At 46.6% G+C, this 18,609-nt stretch overlaps 1 protein-coding gene across 2 annotated transcripts in view; it reads left to right on the top strand.

Moving 5' to 3' along the window:
• The first annotated feature begins 471 nt into the window (after window positions 1-471).
• The window catches only part of DHRS3 (dehydrogenase/reductase 3), a 31,410-nt gene continuing 13,272 nt past the window's right edge, over window positions 472-18,609 (top strand). Inside the window, exon 1 of one of the 2 annotated variants that reach the window (XM_009562370.2) lies at window positions 472-1,479. In XM_009562370.2, the coding sequence (XP_009560665.2) occupies window positions 1,285-1,479 (195 nt within the window). In that variant the 5' untranslated portion in view covers window positions 472-1,284. Of the gene's footprint in view, window positions 1,480-11,276; window positions 11,299-18,609 lie in introns of those variants that run through there. The other variant, XM_054085786.1, reaches the window with a different exon arrangement.

The raw sequence follows: 18,609 nt of genomic DNA, 5'->3' as shown, positions 1-18,609 counted from the left end.
AGTGCCGAGTACAGAGGGAGAATCACCTCCCTGGACCTGCTGGTGACCCCATTTCTGATCCAAGCCAAGATGCCATTGGCCTTCTTGGCCCCCTGGGCACACTGCTGGCTCATGTTCAGCCGCTGTCAACCATCACCCCAGGTCCTTCTCTTCCCCAGTCTGTAGCACCGCATAGAGTTGTTGTTGTCTGTTTTTTAAACCCCTCCAGGGATGGGGACTCCCCCTCCTCCCTGGGCAGCTCTTCCAGCACCCGATGACCCTTTTCCTGATCCCCAGCCTGAAGCTCCCCCGGGGCAGCGTGAGGCCATTGCGGGGCTCGGGGCACCCCCTGCTCCCCCCGTTCCCTCCGCCCGCCCGGGTGCGTGTGTGCAGCCCGGGGGAGGGCAGAGCCTCGGCAGCCACTCACAGAACCAGCGCCGACACTTGCACTGTCAATCAGACTCAATGGGGTATAAAATCTGCCCGGAGCCGCTGCCGAGAGAGGCGCGGGGGGAGCCCGAGCAGCAGCAATAACAACCACGCGGTTTCTCGCTTTGCCGAGCGCAGCCGCTCCACGTGAAACCCCGGGAGAGCTGCAGGAGCAGCTCAGGCTCTGCCACGGGCTCAGGACGGAGCGGCTGGAGAGATTTATAGAGCCGAAAACAAAAAAAAAAAAAACCAACAAAACCAACAACCTCACCCTGAATGGAGCCTTTCTCCAAAAGAAGGTCCTGGCGATTCTGTCTTATTTAAGCAATTTCCTGAGTCTAAGAATAGGAATGAGCTGCCTGCAAGGCACTGCAGGCTGAAATTTGGAGGCATAGGCTTGTTTTATTTGATTTTTTCCAAGTATAAACCCTTTCCATTTGGATGCTGGATCTTTATGCCGGTCTTTGAAGCAGAGGGATGGATGGTTACTTTTAATTTTACTTTTTTCTCTCTCATTTAAGAAAGAAAACAAACTGTCTTCCAGTCAAAAAGCAAGGAAACCGTTTTACCTACATGTGACAATCCCAGAGGACACCGAGCAAGAAACCGGGGAGTGACTTGATCTCCTGCACTACTTTACTCCTACCCCAATTATTATTTTTTTTTTAAGGGGAGAGAAGGATTTTTCCAGCCCAAGAATCGCTTCCCCGTCTCCCTGCGAGCTGAACTCACCCTTCTGGGGGTGCATCAGGGGCTCTTGGCTGGTTTTCTCTGTTGGTTTGGCTTCGTGAAGGGTTGGAAGAACCTTTTTTTTTTGGTGTTTTTTTTTTTATATATTTTTTATTATTATTATTTTTTTTTTCCTGGCCCGAGAGGATGCTGTGGAAATGGCTGGGCGCTCTCCTGCTCTTCCCGGTGCAGCTGGTGGTGGCGGTGGCCAAGGCTGCCGTGTGCCTGGTGCTGCCGCCCCGGCTGCGGGACCTCTCCCGGGACTCCGTGCTCATCACCGGCGGCGGCAGAGGCATCGGCAGGCACCTGGCCCGGGAGTTCGCCAAGCGAGGAGCCAGGAAGGTGAGCGGGGAGCTCAATCCGTGCCTGATCCCTCGCCTCTTAGGCTGGGATCGATGGGAAGGCTGTGGGAAAAAAAAAAAGGGGGGGGGGGGGGGGGGAAGAAAGCACGCTCGTTTTGCAAAGCGCTGAGCTGGTGGTGCTTTGATTCGCATCGCTGCCCCCCTCCTCCTTCCCTGCATCGCGCCTCTCCCCATCTCCTTTAGGAAGGTGAGAAGGGAACCCCCTGGTGCCTTCTCTGCTGACAAAGGAGAGGTTTGCGCTCCAGCCCAGGTTTCTTCTGGCCGGGAGAGGAGAGCTGGGCGATTCCGTGCAGCCAGCGCTCCCTTGTATTGCTCTTTTCCTGGCAGTCCCCGTTCCCGGGGCTGTGCCCGAAGCTGTGCCGGGAGCCCCGGCTGCAGTCCCCCGGGGTGCCGGGAGCTCCGGCTGCAGCCCTTCGGGGTGCAGAGAGCTTCGGCTTCAGCTCTTCGGGGTGCACGGAGCCTGCCCTCGGGGTGCGGGGAGCTCCGGCTGCAGCCTCTCAGGGTGCTGGGAGCCCCTCGGGGTGCTGAGAGCCCCGGCTTCAGCCCCTCGGGGTGCACAGAGCCCCCTCGGGGTGCAGTGAGTTCCGGCTGCAGCCCCTTGGGGTGCTGGGCGCTCCTCGGGGTGCAGGGAGCTCCGGCTGCAGCTCTTCGGGGTGCAGGGAGCCTCTGGGGGTGCAGGGAGCCCGGCTGCAGCCCCTCGGGGTGCAAGGAGCTCCAGCTGCAGCTCTTCGGGGTGCAGGGAGCCCCTCGGGGTGCAGGGAGCTCCAGCTGCAGCTCTTCGGGGTGCACGGAGCCTCTGGGGGTGCAGTGAGCCCCGCTGCAGCCCCTCGGGGTGCAAGGAGCTCCAGCTGCAGCTCTTCGGGGTGCAGGGAGCCTTTGGGGGTGCAGGGAGCCCGGCTGCAGCTCTTCGGGGTGCAGGGAGCCCCTCGGGGTGCAGGGAGCTCCGGCTGCAGCTCTTCGGGGTGCAGGGAGCCTCTGGGGGTGCAGAGAGCTCCGGCTGCAGCTCTTCGGGGTGCAGGGAGCCTCTGGGGGTGCAGGGAGCTCCGGCTGCAGCTCTGCAGGGACACAGCCACGCGTGTCACCCCGGGGGAGAGCTGTCTCTCTGTCCTAAGAGCACGTTCTCCCAGGAAAGCGGGGAGAGGAGAGCGCTTTCAGCCCCGTGGCGTATCCGTAAGTGAAACCCAGCGCTTGTGCTTTCTAAAGTCCCTTCTATGCTGCTTTTGGCCAACCCGAAGGTGAGGAGAGAGCGAGATCCCAGCAGGGAGGAAAAGCACAGTGTGAGCAGGAGCGATGAGGTTGGTTGCATTTTCTCTGCAAGAGGGAGAGAGGCTGAGGTTGATGTGTCTGCACAACACCCTGGAGATGCCTGGGTGGGTGCTGGGGCCGTTCCCTGGCTTGGGAGCTGGTGGGTTATCTTGGAACTTGGTGTTTTCCTAAGTGCAGGTGCTTCCATGTGTGTGAATCGGTCAGGAATACAGAAAACACATGCCCTGAACTGAGGCTGTGATTTAAAGTTTAATTTCCCCCTTTATGAGTAATGAAAGAGAGGAATCGTGGAATTAGACAGCTGCATAAATACTTCCCTGTGTGAGCTGGGATGAATGAGAGTGACGAGAGAATAAAGAGGGAAAATACAGGATATTTAAAGAAAAAATTTGCATTTAGTTTGGGATAGTGTTTTGTCACTTCCTTGCACATGCATTACAGTTTTCTGTGTGTGGTATAGAGCTGTTCTGGCATGCGGCTTGGAGGTGTAAAATATGTCAGCATTGAACTTTGATGTTTGTATATGCTTGTGTTTAAACATCGTGTTGAGATTTACAAATTCTTGGAGGCAGAGCAAACACGTTGGCTGACCTTTGGACCCACGCAAATCGCTGAAAGTGTATTTCTATTATCTGTTGGAATACCATCAAGCCTCCTTATTTATTTATTTAGGCCAGCTGGTTGCTAAGCTGAGCTCTGGGGTTCAAGTCCTGCAAGTGCTGTAGCTGCCTGGCAGTCAGGGTGGACCAGGTGACATGGGCCAGGAGGAGAGGAAGCCTTTTAAGATAGAGCCGTGGGTGAAATTATACGCAGGTATAAGCTATAGTTCGCTTACTCATCTATAAAACCTCTCCATAACTCAGAAGGAAAGAATAAATAAGTGGTGGGTGCCTTTGTACTTGTCTCATGTGATGTTCTGAGATGCTGTGTGGTTGGTAGTTGTTAGAACTTGATGGGGGGAGGTGGTTGTATGGGTTTTTTTGTGTCTGTCGTCAAGTATTAACAGTTTCTGCTTTTACTGGATTTGAACTGGCTTCTCCTTTCAGTTCTGTCGTGGTTATCCAGTAAGGCAGAGATGACGCTCAGCAAGTTTTCATCCTCTCTGGTAGTGGCACATCCTCCCTGCAACGCTAAAGTAGACTTAGTCTTCTCTTCCTTAACATTATGGCAATTTTACCTGGATGTGGTAGTTTCCCTTTCCTTTACTCTGAGACTTAATTTCTTTCCTACCTTCAGTGCTCATCCCTGATGTTGTGAGTTTAATGCAGTTCCAATGAATGCAAGACCGCTAGCGAGTCGCCTTTCAATTAGACGTGTGGAAATTACCCATTCTCTCTGTCCGTTGTCTTCTTACGCAGTTAACTGCTTTATAATTATATGCAAAGCTTGAATTATTGATTGTAATCCATAATTTATAACAGATGCTGATGATCAGGTGGTGTAGTCACAGTATTCCAAGTTCAGAAAAACGCTTCCACCGAAGGCGTGAAATTCCAAGGCCAAGCACGGCCGCAGACACAGGTGAAAGGGAGCAGGGACATACGAATCCAGGTTCTAGGAGTGGGTGTGCGGTGTGTCTTGGAAAAGTCATCACAGCGCTTGCGCACACAGACATAGTGGCGGAGTTTTGGAGGTAGGCGGCGATATATAACCATATTTTTGAGATTAGAATCTTCTGAAAGATAGATTAGTTGAGACTGTTAGCATATGAAATTTCCTCAGATAATTAGACTGGATTGGATTTCATCCTACACGCTACCTTTGTTTTCAGAGGTGGCTTTTGTTAATCACACAGGAGATGTATCTGAGCGGCTTTCACGTCAGATGACAAGCGTATCTCACTAAGGTTATGAATTGTCACATCTGCAACTTTTTACTGTAAAATTTGATCTTGCATTTAAGGCTATGAAGAAGGCAAGAAATAAATCGAAAAAGGGTTTATGCAAATGCAAGTACGGTGTCTTCTGCTTGACAGATGAGCATGGTGACTGAAATTCTCAATCCAACAGAACTGAAGTCTCTTGGGCATGATCATGTAAATCCATCCTGATTCCCATTCTCTACCCCCATTTTTGTAAGTCCATTGCTCTGCCATTGTGCCTCCAATATGACTTGGACGGGTAAGTGTCTAGGAGACTCTTCTTTCTAAGGTGATGCTGCTTTTTCTCATGGTTGCTCATCAGCCTCTCTGAAGTGGCCAATAAGGGGACAAATCATGGAATCATAGAATCATAGAATAGTTTGGGTTGGAAGGGACCTTAAAGATCATCCAGTTCCAATCCTCCTGCCATGGGCAGGGACACCTCCCACTGGCTCAGGCTGCCCAAGGCCCATCCAACCTGGCCTGGAACACCTCCAGGGATGGAGCAGACTTCCCTGGGCAGCCTGGGCCAGTGTCTCACCACTCTCGTGGTGAAGAAATTCCTCCTAATGTCAAGTCTAAATCTGCGCCTCTCCAGTTTATACCCATTGTCCCTCATCCTATCACCACAAGTCCTTGTAAACAGTCTCTCTCCAGCTTTCCTGTAGCCCCTTCAGGCACTGGAAGGTTGCTCTAAGGTATCCTCGGAGCCTTCTCTTCTCCAGGCTGAACAACCCCAACTCTCAACCTGTCCTCGCATGGGAGGTGCTCCAGACAGAACTGACAAAGCCGTGTCTGTTCCATTTTGAGTTTCCAAATATATCTCTTCTGGGTTTTTTGGTTTTTGTTTAAGACTACCAGTAATTTGGGGGCAATGATAGACTCTACTCATTAGGTCATTCCTGTGCGTACGTGTCCTAAAAGACCCCTGCTCCATTTAGAAGTGGTGGCTGCCCCATCCCTGAAGGTGTTCAAGGCCAGGTTGGATGGGGTTTTGGGCAACCTGATGCAGTGTGAGCTGTTTCTGCCTATGGCAGAGGGCTTGACTGGGCTTTGAGGATGCTTCCAACCCAAACCATTCTGTGATATTCACTTTTTGGTAGAAGTTTCCAAAAACTTCTGGGTCACGGAAGGCACTGGGTGTTTCAGTGCTTCCTGTAGCGCTTCGGGGTGGGGGGAAACGAAAAGCACATGAACTTGGTGTATGCAGAGAGAGTGGTTTACAGATGATGGGGGACTTTTTAGTGCTATAAAAGGGATGAATAGCATTGCATTTTCTCTAAAGTACTCAAGTATTGTAATTCAGCTTCCATGCTGTTCCCCAGGGATGTGTCCAGATTCAGAAGTGCCGGCTGAGGAGCTACTTTGCTGCAGCTGAATTGCTGGAGAAATGTGCTTTTTGCTTTCAGTTCCTTCTTGGTTGCTTGCAAAAATCCAAACTTTTCACTCTTGTTGGCTTGAAAACTCTTGAGAATCTTGACTTCACCTCACAAGCATTTGACTGATAGAGCATCATCTCTGCCTCAGTCTCACACATTGGCAGCTTTGTTAAGGATCTTAGCTTTTGATATTTTGTGGTTAGCCAAAATGGCAGAGTCAGTCTATGTCAATGAAATGGAAGAAGGAGAGACTTTTATGAGTTTATGATTTAATGCCTATGAAATCAAAATCCACTTCCAAATCTTAATGGTGTTTTGCAAAGAATATAGTGTATAATTGTGTTAATATTTGGAAGAGGGGCCCCTTGGAACAACATTTCTTGTGTGGAAGAACAGCCAGCCCTCTACAGATGGGAGTAGTCAGGGGGACGCAAGGGCTGAATGGGCTCTTTCACTGGTGGTTGGAGTTGGAAATGCTGCCCGTTTCCTCTAAGCTGTTTGCTTTCCTTACAGCATTTTCTTGCTGTTACAGTGCCGTTGCCAGAGAGTTGTCAGCCCTGGTTTTGATGAGCTCCAGTGATGAAGTTTTGATTCATATGTCTTTTGTCTGTCATTAAGTCTTGCTCTTTGTTAGGTTTTCTTTTAGGGCATTTCCTTGAAGTCTAAAAATCTTTGTAATTCTAACTTTGTTTACAGATTATTTAATCTGAACTCTGACTGAAGAGGCGAGAGATGTTTGGTTCTTAGGCATTCTGGATTGTCAAACATCACCAAAACCTGCTAAAAGTAACTGAAAAAGATATAATTATAGGGTAGAAAGGGATTCCCCAGCTATAGTATGTATGTAAGTATTCAAGGTTATCTGACAGTGACTTTGGAAGAGTTTGAGGCCTTTCCTGTTGGGAGACTGGTCAAAAGCTGTTGATTTTCATTTTGTTTTGCATCGACACTGGGGCCTCTGGGCTCAGAAGTCAGCAGTGTGGGTCTTCAGGAGCACATCTACAAATGGTCTTATGCAGCAGTGCTTTCTTCTTGTTCCTTTATGATCGCTTCTGTGATCTCAGTTTCTTTCCAAGCGTGTGTTTTGTCCTCCTAGGTTTGCTTCTTTTTTTCCCTTTTCCCCCACCCCTCCAGATGTGATGAGTTTGCCTCTTTGGTAATTGGAGCTGTTGATGAGTGACCAAGAGGGCTTCTGGGGAATCAGGGGAGGTGGCATGAGAGATGTCTCCAAAATACCACCTGAGTTAGGGTCAGCACTGGCCTTGCTTTAGTGCGTACTGCAGAGAATCAAACAATTCCTGCTAACCTCGTTGAAAGTTCTTACACAGTGATGAATGTGAAGAAATGACCTTGTAAATACACTGAAAGATCTCTCCTTTCACTGTTTTGTCCTCTGGACATGGACTTCCTGGATTGCAGGAGACCGTGCAACTCAGGGGGTTCACATGCTTGTGCAGCAGATGGGGTAAGCAGTCTGGAATATCAGGACAGACAAGAGCCCTTCCTAGATGGCAGGGAGCTAGCATCACCAACAAAAACAAGAAACGGAAACTTCGCTTTTGTATGGAATGTGCCACTTGATAGCCATGACCTCACTCTGTCAGCACTGGAGTCTAGACAACTCCGTCTACAAGTCTGTAAGGTCCTTTTAACTGGAAGGCGACATGATGGGCAGCTGTAGAATGCCACAAATGCAATAACACAGTGATTATTTTGGGAGAGTGAACAAAGAACCTGAAGCCACTAGTTGAAAACTTTTTTGCTTTAGTGGTCAGAGGTTGGTGGTGGTGGTTTGGTTTGTATTTTGCTTGTATCACTCCTGATCTTGTTGAGGCTGCCAAAACACTCCTCTGAAATCTCAACTGTTCTTTCCTTCATTACTTTCCCGACACTCAGAGTCAGACCTTAATGTCTTAATTTAGGAAGATACATTATCATTTTCAGCGTGCTGTCCTCCTTGACTTCATTTACAGTTGGGATGGTAATAAAAGGCCAGCGGAGGAAGGAGCCTGGAGGAAGGGATGAGAGCTGAGCGAGCCCCTGCTGCTGCTGCTGAAACCTAGAGCCAGTTTCCCTCAGTGTTGGATTGAATTTAGACTAGACATGACGAGGAATTTCTTCATGATGAGAGTGGTGAGACGCTGGAACAGGTCGCCCAGGGAAGCTGTGGCTGCCCCATCCCTGGAGGTGTTCAAGGCCAGGTTGGATGGGCCTTGGGCAGCCTGAGCCAGTGGGATGTCCCTGCCCGTGGCAGGGGGTTGGAACTGGATGATCTTTAAGGTCCCTTCCAACCCCAACTATTCTATGATTCTATGAATTCAACAGAACTGGAAACCTCAGAGGAATTGCACGTGGTTAAGCGCCTTGTGTGGTTGGAGAGTTTTAGCTGAGTGAGATTTTAGGCTAAAAATTCTGTTTAAAATGAGAGTATTGCGGAGAGGTTATGTAAAAAATTGTATCAAGCCTCAGAATATACCCTTATATTCCTGGTAATAGAAAACCTGGCAAGTTTTGCAATAAGATTCTACAATGGCACAATCTACCCAAACTGTGTCTGTAGTTATATGAACACTTCACTCTGGTCTTCATGAATCCTTTTGATGTGTTATTGTCCTGGTTTGTATGAATTACTATATACCTTTTTAAATCTTCTTTATCATATGGCATTGGTATATGATAAAAGATGAACTGCATTGTGATTAAAGCTGGAAATCAAAATGAATACCAATCCCCTGTACTGAGGGCAAAACACTGAGACTGATAAAAGTAATTCAGAGCTGTGACCTGTGTAGGACAAAAAAGCTCTTAGCATCTTGTATGGATTTCAGTTACAGTCCTCAATCTGTAATGTCTTCTTAAACACTGGTCATCCTCAAATGCTCATCCCTAATTTCACTGTCGGAACCTGTAGAACACTCTTACAGTTCAGTATTTGAGAGTTCGCTCTTGCCTTAAGAAGAACCTGACCTCAGATTCTTAGCGCACAGCAAGTTTAATCTGCCACAGAGTTTTACCCCAATGGGCTGTAGTGTTCCAAACCTCAAAGCTTTTTTTTTTTGCCATGTACATCGGTGTATGATTTCTGCTGAGGAATGGGGAAGAGATGAGACAGTACACCTGAAGTAAAGGCAGTAAGTCCTTCTGCTCGCTGCCTGTCAGGCTTGAAAAGTGCGTCTGGGCCAGTCCTCAAGAAGGCAATTAATGTTCTGCAAGTAATAACCGATTTCTGACGTATATCTGCAGTTCGCTCTGGGTACAGGACATGAATAGACCTGATCTGGCCACCCCGGAGGAGATTAGTTCTGATGTAAGGAAAAAGAGCTGATTTAAAATGACAGAATTGGAGCCGAGAGGAACTGGTTTTCCACATATTGTGATTAATCACCAGGTACTTGGTTTTAACAGGCACCGTGATCTAACGGAATGAAATCGTAAAGCCTTTAAACTGATGTTTAGAAAAGAAGTGGACACAGCTCAGATGTGCTTCTCCCACTGTAAATGCAGTGCACAAATGTACTGCCCAAACAGATGTCGAGTGGGCCTGGTGGATAATAACTTTAAAATGGCTCAGCATAAAACTTACATATATATATTTTTTGGTTCCAGTACTAAAGTAATATTGTCCAGAGCATCTGTCCGTATGGGGAATGCTTTTTATGCCCTGAATTGTGTCATTTTCTATCTTTTAGATAGTTTAACATCATGAGAAGATTTACCCACTGTGCAAATGCCCGTCTTAGATAATTAACCTCTCCTCTAGTGCGTGTGATTGAAATAAACCATAGGAACGGAATAGTTTCAGGCATATTTATAATGATGGCTACTTAAATCTGATGTAAATGTAAGCACTTAATCTTAAAGCAAACTATTAGAGCTTGCTAGTAACCAGAAGTAAATGAAAAGAGCTGGGGAGTGAGTGTTTTTCCATGTCATGTGAAATAATTTACTGGAAGCTCCAAATTAATATATTATGAGAGCACAGATTTGATTGAGTCGCTTTATGGTCTCCAGAACGGCTTCCTGTCTGTGAAGATTATATACTGACAGCAACTTTATTTAAAGGCTTCCTGTTGGCAGCTCCCTTTCTTGTTGATTGAGTTTAAGGATGGGTGGAAGAACCCTTGTTTCAAGTTCCAGATTTAGAGGGCATTAAGCCTGCGATGTGTGCGAGTGCCAGGGCCAGGGCTTTGAACAACACGCTGAGTAAGTGTCTCTGGTTGGCAAACACAGCCAGAGTTTATCAGATAGCAGATCTGTTGATGTCTGTGAAGCAGCATTCCGGCTGGAGCTGTTTTAGCTTATAATTTGGAACATACCTGTCTTTTCTTACCAAGAGTGTCGTAAAGAGAATAAATAATGTTAACAAGAAGTGGAACTTGCAGAGTAGCAGTCTTGTCGTCTCGCATCAGGATACAGTGGTGTCATGTGAACATACTGTTCCGGAGAGAGCGTGTGGTGTAGGCACCCCAAAATCCAGTGCTTAAAATGTTTAAGAACTGGCATTGAGACAGTTAAATGAGGCTTCCCTCAAAACCACCCTTCCTGGGTAGAAAACTGGTTGGATGGCCAGGCCCAAAGAGTGTTGGTCAACGGAGTTAACTCCAGCTGGAGGCCAGTTACAAGTGGTGCCCCCAGAGCTTGGTACTGGGTGCAGCCCTGTTCCATGTCTTTATCAATGACCTGGATGAAGGCATTGAGTGCACCCTCAGCAAATTTACAGCCGACACTAAGCTGGGAGGAAGTGTGGATCTGCTGGAGGGTAGGGAGGCTCCAAAGGGATCTGAACAGGGATCTGGACACTGGGCTGAGACCAATGGCATGAGGATCAACAAGGCCAAATGTCGAGTCCTGCACTTGGGGCACAACAACCCTGTGCAGCTACAGACTGGGGGAAGAGTGGCTGGAGAGCTGCACGGAGGAGAAGGACCTGGGGGTGTTGGTTGACAGCGGCTGAACATGAGCCAGCAGTGTGCCCACGGGGCCAAGAAGGCCAACGGCATCTTGGCTTGGATCAGAAACGGTGTGGCCAGCAGGGCCAGGGACGTGATTTTGCCCCTGTACGCAGCACTGGCGAGGCCACACCTCGAATCCTGTGTTCAGTTCTGGGCCCCTCGCTCCAAGAAGGATGTTGAGACTCTGGAGTGTGTCCAGAGAAGAGCAACGAAGCTGGTGAGGGGCTGGAGAACAAGTCTGATGAGGAGCAGCTGAGGGACCTGGGGTTGCTTAGCCTGGAGAAGAGGAGCTGGTTTTACCTCGTGCTGCCGTAGCCAAGAGCAGGAACTCACCCTGACAGGTAAGAAGCATCCTATTTTTCCAGAAAAAGAACTGGGACAAGTAGCTGATGGCGATGGAGTTCATCACCAGTTAATTCTGCAGGAACCATGGGCAGAAGGAAAAAAAAAAAGACAAGAGTTCTCTGTTTCTTTGTGATAAAAGTGAACGAATGTGTAGAAATTCTGTATCTCTCCTTCCGGACAGTGTGGAAATGTCAGCTAATGGTTATTGATTTTGAGTGTTTGTTTTAAAACCCATTAACTAGTGTCGGTCAATTTTTAGTTTTTGTCTTTCACTTTGATTTCTGGACTGAATTGGAGATACAAATCAAACACCGTCACTGCCTTAAGGTGTTGTGTAGGAAAGGGGAGACTGAAAAGGAAAAATCATGAACACAGAGAGCAGCGCTGACCACCAAGAGAGAACAAACTCCAGAATTTTTGAGCCTGTGTGCTTATCGGGAATAAAAAGCAGAAATTATTAGAGATCTTTTTAGCTGGGCTCAGACTCTGTTCTTCAAAGCCTCATGTCGACATGCTGAAGAGTCGAACAAGTCAGACCCAGGCACTGCCAGATCCATTGGCTGATAACACTGACGCCAGCAGGAAAGGGTCAAATACATGTTGCTTGACCTTTATCCCAGTGGGAATTAAATTGATTCTAATTAATAGACTTGGGAATAGATGGGTACCTTGGCAGAGTTTGTAACTAATTTAAATTGTTCATCCTATTAGCTTAGCCATAAACTATGCATAATTACAAAAGGATTTTGTGGACAGCCACCCTGATGTTGCCACCTTCTTAATTACTATTTATTGAATACAGTGCTACAGAGCTTACTTGGTTTGATGAATGCAGGGATTTCTGTCCTCTAACACTGCCTGAGATAGTGTTTCCAATAGTGTTTGAAAGCACAATGCAGCTCTGCTGAAATCGGTTATGCTTTGCATATATGACCGAGATAAATCTGTCTCTCGGGATGTAATTGATGGCAGTTGGACCTCCAAATACACTTAAACAACAAAATTATATATGTTTTGAGGTAGCATAAAAATGGCCCCTAGCAACATTCTGGGCTGTGATTATCCTGTAGTATGAGGTGTTTTTGGCCACAGGTTAGAAAGGGTCTGTTGGAAGGTGAGGTGGCAGTTGGGGTGGCCTGGCCGAGATATTTCCCTCCCTTATCTGAATGAAACAGCCATTTAAAATAGGTGCAAATGGAGTTTAAACTCGACTCCTTCAGTTGGTGTTCCTTCTCTTGGTCAGGACAGATATTGGCTCACAGCAGTTGTAGCGATGGGTAGCGTTTGGCCTTTTGGGATCTCCTCTTTCTCAATAAGTCCTGGACTGAACCTGCTGCCTGAATTCTGTGAGTGCTGACTTGTAGTGGAAAGTGAAAACTTCAGACACTGAACAAAACCTTACTTCAGCGTTTCTTAGAAGTGTTGCTGAGCAGCAAATGTCTTCTGGGGGCCCACATTAAGAAATCAGGAGTTACCACTCAAGAAAAGCATGGTATTTGAAGCAATTATAATTGGGGTTTTGTTTTGATTTTCCTTTGACTCACTGGGGGAACCCAAGTGATGTGTTAGAGGTTTTCCTCATATCTGAGGAGTGGACAAACTTGTACCACTTTAATGGGAAGCAGAAACTGTGAGATAATCTTTCAACTCTGGGTGCTGGACCTTAAGAAAAACCTCAAATAGACAAGACTTAAATGAATGGGAGTGGAAGATGTTGTAAAGACACTCAACATTCAGCTTCCTATGCCCTTAAAAACAACGAATCAGTGATAACAGTGGACAATCAGATGTTTTCTACATGGAGATTAAATTAGCATTTGTCTTAGATGTGTCATTTTAATCTCTTTGCTAGCAGTAAAGAGAGACTCCGTGTCTCCTGCCAGTACGTTCACTGGGCGAGACTTGGCTGTAGGAGTTTGGGGAGGGAATGGGAAACCCTGACATCTCCTTTCAGCAGCTTGGTTGCTGTTGACTGCAAACTCGGATGCCCTGTGTCCTGCCGCCTAATAATCAAACCAGCGAGGACACGATTCAGCTCCCTGCCTTAAAGAGAGCGTCTTGCTTCCAAGTAGAATATTACAGACAGACAGCTGGTAGAAATACTTCTTTCCCAAAGTGGTAATAGAAGAGGGCTGGCTCTGACCACGGCGAGCTGTCAGAAATGATGTAAGAACATTTCCAAGGCTCTGGGGAAACACGGGAGTCCTGTCTTGCTGAAGGGAGCTATTTGATTTTTGGGGTTGAGATAAGCTGATTGTGCAATGCTGTAGAGTGTTCTTTGTGTTGCTTGTTATTTGATTTTAATGCAGGCTCCTTAGAGACCATTGTCTGGGTTGTGTTTATATTTGAATGTGTGCTTTATGGCAGCAAGAGCTTTGCCTCTTTAAAAACATTTAGCCATCACCGGGGTCGTTCAGGGTTTCATTTCCCCTCCCGATGATGATGTGCAACTGCTGCAGATCACTCCGACACCACCTTTGATGCTGGAAGGATGTGTGTGTACATACGGGGGTGTGTGGGGATCTGGCACCTCGCGTCTCCGCACAGCTCGGGGTTCACCAGTGGGTCAGCCAGCTCCTCATGACAGCCTCCCTTGTTTACCGCGCGCACTGAGGAAACGTTGTGCTCATGGGCCTGACCACTGTCATCATCTTCGTTTAGTCCAGCGTCTTCACTGTTTACAAAGGCTTGTGGTGACAGGATGAGGGGCAATGGGTACAAACTGGAGAGGGGCAGAGTCAGACTGGACATAAGGAAGAATTTCTTCACCATGAGAGTGGTGAGGCCCTGGCCCAGGTTGCCCAGGGAAGCTGTGGCTGCCCCATCCCTGGAGGTGTTCCAGGCCAGGTTGGATGGGCCTTGGGCAGCCTGAGCCAGTGGGAGGTGTCCCTGCCCATGGCAGGGGATTGGAACTGGGTGATCCTCAACCTAAGAAGGAGATGGAGCTGTTGGAACGGGTCCAGAGGAGGCTACAAAGATGATCTGAGGGCTGGAGCACCTCCTGTACAAGGACAAGCTGAGAGAGTTGGGGTTGTTCAGCCTGGAGAAGAGAAGGCTCCGAGGAGACCTTCCAGTACCTGAAGGGGCTACAGGAAAGCTGGAGAGGGGCTGTACACAAAGGCTGTGGGGATAGGACTGGGGGCAATGGGTATAAACTGGAGAGGGGCAGAGTTAGGCTAAACATAGGGAGGAATTTCTTCACTATGAGAGTGATTGATAGGAATGGTTGGACTCGATGATCCTGGAGGTCTTTTCCAACCTAGTGATTCTGTGATCAGGCCCTGGCCCAGGTTGCCCAGGGAAGCTGTGGCTGCCCCATCCCTGGAGGTGTTCAAGGCCAGGTTGGATGGGCCTTGGGCAGCCTGAGCCAGTGGGAGGTGTCCCTGCCCATGGCAGGGAGTTGGAACTGGATGATCTTTAAAGTCCTTTCCAACCCAAACCATTCTATGATTTTTTGCAAAATCAGAAATTAGAGAAGCATCTTCTATAGAGGGATTTTAATTTCTCTTGCTGACTTATAAGGGAAAACAGCAGATAAAAAATTCTTAACCATTGAAATTCCATTGCAGGGACAGTATTTAATGTTGTTGTTGCAATTGTTAGTGCAACTAAAGAATCAGAATTCTGGTTTTAGGTTGGAAAAAAAATCCATCTTGAAGGGCATCAGTATGATTGGGATTAACTACCTGCAACATGAACTCAGAATGGCCTCTTCAGCCACTAAATCCAGTAAAAACAGTTAAAATACTTTTGATTTGCTCTTGAGTCACAGATTTGGGCCAAGTTGCATCATTTGTTTTAGGAACTAAGCGCCCAGTGACTCTAGAACATTACTGATGCTCATGGAGAAGGCTGTCAGTCAGCACTCCTGCAAATAATGTAGGATTCATTCCATTATTTCAGTCTTTTTGTGTAGCTATAAATACTTTTTAGCGGAAGTGAAGGTGAATGTGAGTCAACCAAATTAGGTCTGTGTTTTAGGGCTACGTTTCACACACCTCATAGAAGTTGGACGCGATGATCCAAGAGATCTTTTCCAACCTGGTGCTTCTATGATTCGAAGCAGCATACAGATTCCCAGTGTTCTGCAGCCTGCTGGTAGGTAGAGAACCTTTAACTTCATTTTGCATCACAGTAGCCTAAAAAGTATGTGTTAGGCAGTCACATCCAAAGGAGGAGGGTAACTTCCAGGGAGCTGTAACTTATTAGTATGCTAGAGCGTGATTTGTGACAGTCTGACAAGCCCCTGGAGGTTAAATAATCTGATTAGAATTGCTTTGATCCCGTCTGGATAAAAGTAATTATCATAAGTTTCATGTCTACATTTAGATATCATTTTATTTAAGTAGAGCTGTGCTGGTTTTCACCATTTTAATCAGCAGGATAGCTACTTTATCTTAACAGGGAGTTGAGAAAACGGTATCATTGGTGACAGCATTTTTAGCCGTGCTGCAGCTCTTTGGGGGATGCTGGTTCTGGGAGCTTACAGTCCTCTGATTCCCATCCTCCTTCTTGGACTTAATAGGCTGAAAGAGTTAAATATCTCCTGAAAGCTGTCATTTGTACAACAGATGAATAGATTTTAGAATTTCTGCCCTGTCGCATAGCAACAGCCACCATTAAAAAATAACATTCCGAAATGTGCATAAAAAGATAGGAGCCCAGTTAGGCATTGAAATATTGCGGCTTTCTTCTGAGCGGTATCCTTTATTTCTTTGACTAAAATACTTAGAAGAAAAGCTCCTTTTGCCAGCTTTTAGATGGTTTTTAAATGGTAGCAATTCTCTTTTTCTGGAGGCAAAGGAGGCTTGCAGGGGAGCTCATCTGGAGCTCTTGCTAGCATTCACTTCATACCCCAATTTAACGTTCACTGTTTTAACTCCAATGCTTCTCCAGTAGCCTCATGGGAGGAATTATTTTTTCAGTCAAGAGCTGCAACATATTATGCACTGGAATGATTTGGAGCGTATTTTAGGCCTTTCTGGAAGGCCGTTTATAATGACAGCATTAGAAATGTTATTTATCCGTAGGCTTCCATGCCTGTTTTTGTTGCGAGCCTTCTTCCAGTTGAATAAATGTAATCCCTGCCCCTAGTTTTCCTTTTCCATCTTCATGCCATAGCTGGGATTCTGTTTGCCTGTGTCATTGTGAACGTTCCTTGTGGCTTTCCGTGTTCATCAGAGCTTCTAATACGTTTACCATTTCATCTGTTATCACAGATAGATGTTGATACCACAACAATATAGAGTAAGCTTAGCTCCAGTTCACACAGCAGCCATCACAGATTGCTGCCCGAGTTCAGAACCCACCCAGCATCAGAAGACTCATTAAATTACTTTTTGAGTATAGTCTGATTGATCAAATTCTACGTATTCATTTCTACGGAGCTGGCAGTGGGATTTTCTAGATTCTCCAAAATAAGCGGAGTGCTGATCACTTATGGTGATTTAGCTTAAAGCAAAACCAAAAATGTTCTGAATTAAAACTGACAATTATTTTTTTTTCCTCTGAACTGGTAATCCAGCATAATTAGTACTTCTGTAAATTGTCCGGGGCCCTGGGAGTCTGAGCGTGCTGCCGCAGGGATGGGGGATGCAGTGGCCGTCGTTCTCTGCTAGAAGTTAGAACCACTCCGCGTTTCGAGGGCAGCCGCTGGGTTACAGAAATCATCTCATAAAGGCAGACTTGAAAAAATAATCCAGGTCTGTCAGTGCCCAGGTTGTAGCTCTTGAATTCTGCTTTTCCATAAACTTGTTAGGTCTGAGTTTTCCAGTTTATTTAAGAAGTCACAGACTTTTCGGTTAACGGTTGCTTGAAACACGTGATTTAGGAGCTGCTTTCACCCAGTTGGTGATGGAAATAATACTATGTTGGACCTACAGTTTTAATTTCTCGCATCCTTTACTTCTAACGTTACTCTGCAATCTAAACTTCTGATTGTTTTTAGCTTAACAAAACCAAACACTGACCTTTCAGTGTCAACGTAACTTTCTGTCATAGTAAATGTTTAACTGTATTACAGGAACATTTCTCCTGTAATGGTCTTTGCCCTGAGAAGCGTATGCAGTAAGGAAAAATAATAATGCGGCATTTTGGAAGGAAAACATGCAAACCTTTCTGTGTTGAAATCCCCGGTTGGATCATGGTGTTTTTGCCAGGCAGGTCCATTGATTTCTTTTTTTTTCCCCTTTGAAATGTTATTTACTGACTTGCCAGCCTTCCATCCTGTCTGCTCTGCTGGCAGTACAAAAGGGCTTTTCTGCACCTGCGTGTTTTCCCTCCCCACAATTTCCTGAGATCTTTGTGAACATTTTCATCCGAGCCTGGGCTATAGGGATGCCATCCTGAGCAGATGGAGCTAGCAGCATGCTCATTATTTTTCCAGGATGCAATATTATATTGATGGATATGGTTTAGTGGCAGATAGAAATAGTTGGACTCGATGATCCAAGAGGTCTTTTCCAACCTGGTGATTCTATGATCTCTCCAAAGCTTTACCTCAAACACATGAATTCCAAAGCCCTGGTCTTCTCTACCCCTCAAATACCCAACTTCTTTCTGCTTTGCAGCCGGAGAATTTTACTGCTGGGTGTTTCTTTGTGTGCTCTGGTCCCCTGGAGCAGAGGCCAGTGCTAACACATGGTGTGGCAGACATTCACCATTAAAAATCTGTTGGGTTTCCCCCCCTCCCAAATGCTTCCATGAACCTTTGCAGGGTGACAGCTTGTGGCCACTTGGTGCTTTTGTTGGAACGTGCACTCCGTTTGACCCTATCGCAGCGTTAATAGGATTGTAAAGGCTGACTCTTGCATGACCTCTTCTTGCAAACAACCCTCACCCTTCCCCTTCCTCAACAGAGCTGAGAAGTGTTGCTCCCAAGGCAGTCTGGACTCGCAGTTCATTTTGCAGACAAAAACCATTGGAAAAACCATTGGGAAAAAAAAAAAAAACACTGGGAGGGGAAAAAAAAAAGGCAGCATGGGGCCACCTGTCCTTAAATAGTCCTACCTATGAGAACTGGAGGGGTTTGAGCCCAGCTCCCTCTGAAGTGCTCAAATGCCTGTGTGCATACAGAAAATTAAACATTTTCTGCCCATGGAAGCCCTCCACTGAATAGGAGAGAGGTTTTTTCAGACCTCTAGGTCACTTTTTAGGTGCTTTTTTTTCCCCTCTGAAGGAAACAAAACAAGTCACTGGGGTACAGTTGGAATTGAGGGTGATTTAGGTGGCTAGTGTTAATCCCATTGAGTGTTAAATAAAGTAAATCACATATAAAGTGATAAAAAGGCCTGACTCCAGACTAAACG

This window comes from Cuculus canorus, chromosome 21 (assembly GCF_017976375.1).
Source record: "Cuculus canorus isolate bCucCan1 chromosome 21, bCucCan1.pri, whole genome shotgun sequence".
NCBI classification, from domain to species: Eukaryota; Metazoa; Chordata; class Aves; order Cuculiformes; family Cuculidae; genus Cuculus; species Cuculus canorus.
Note: the sequence above shows the minus strand (reverse complement) of the source record. Positions and strands in the feature narration are given on the sequence as shown.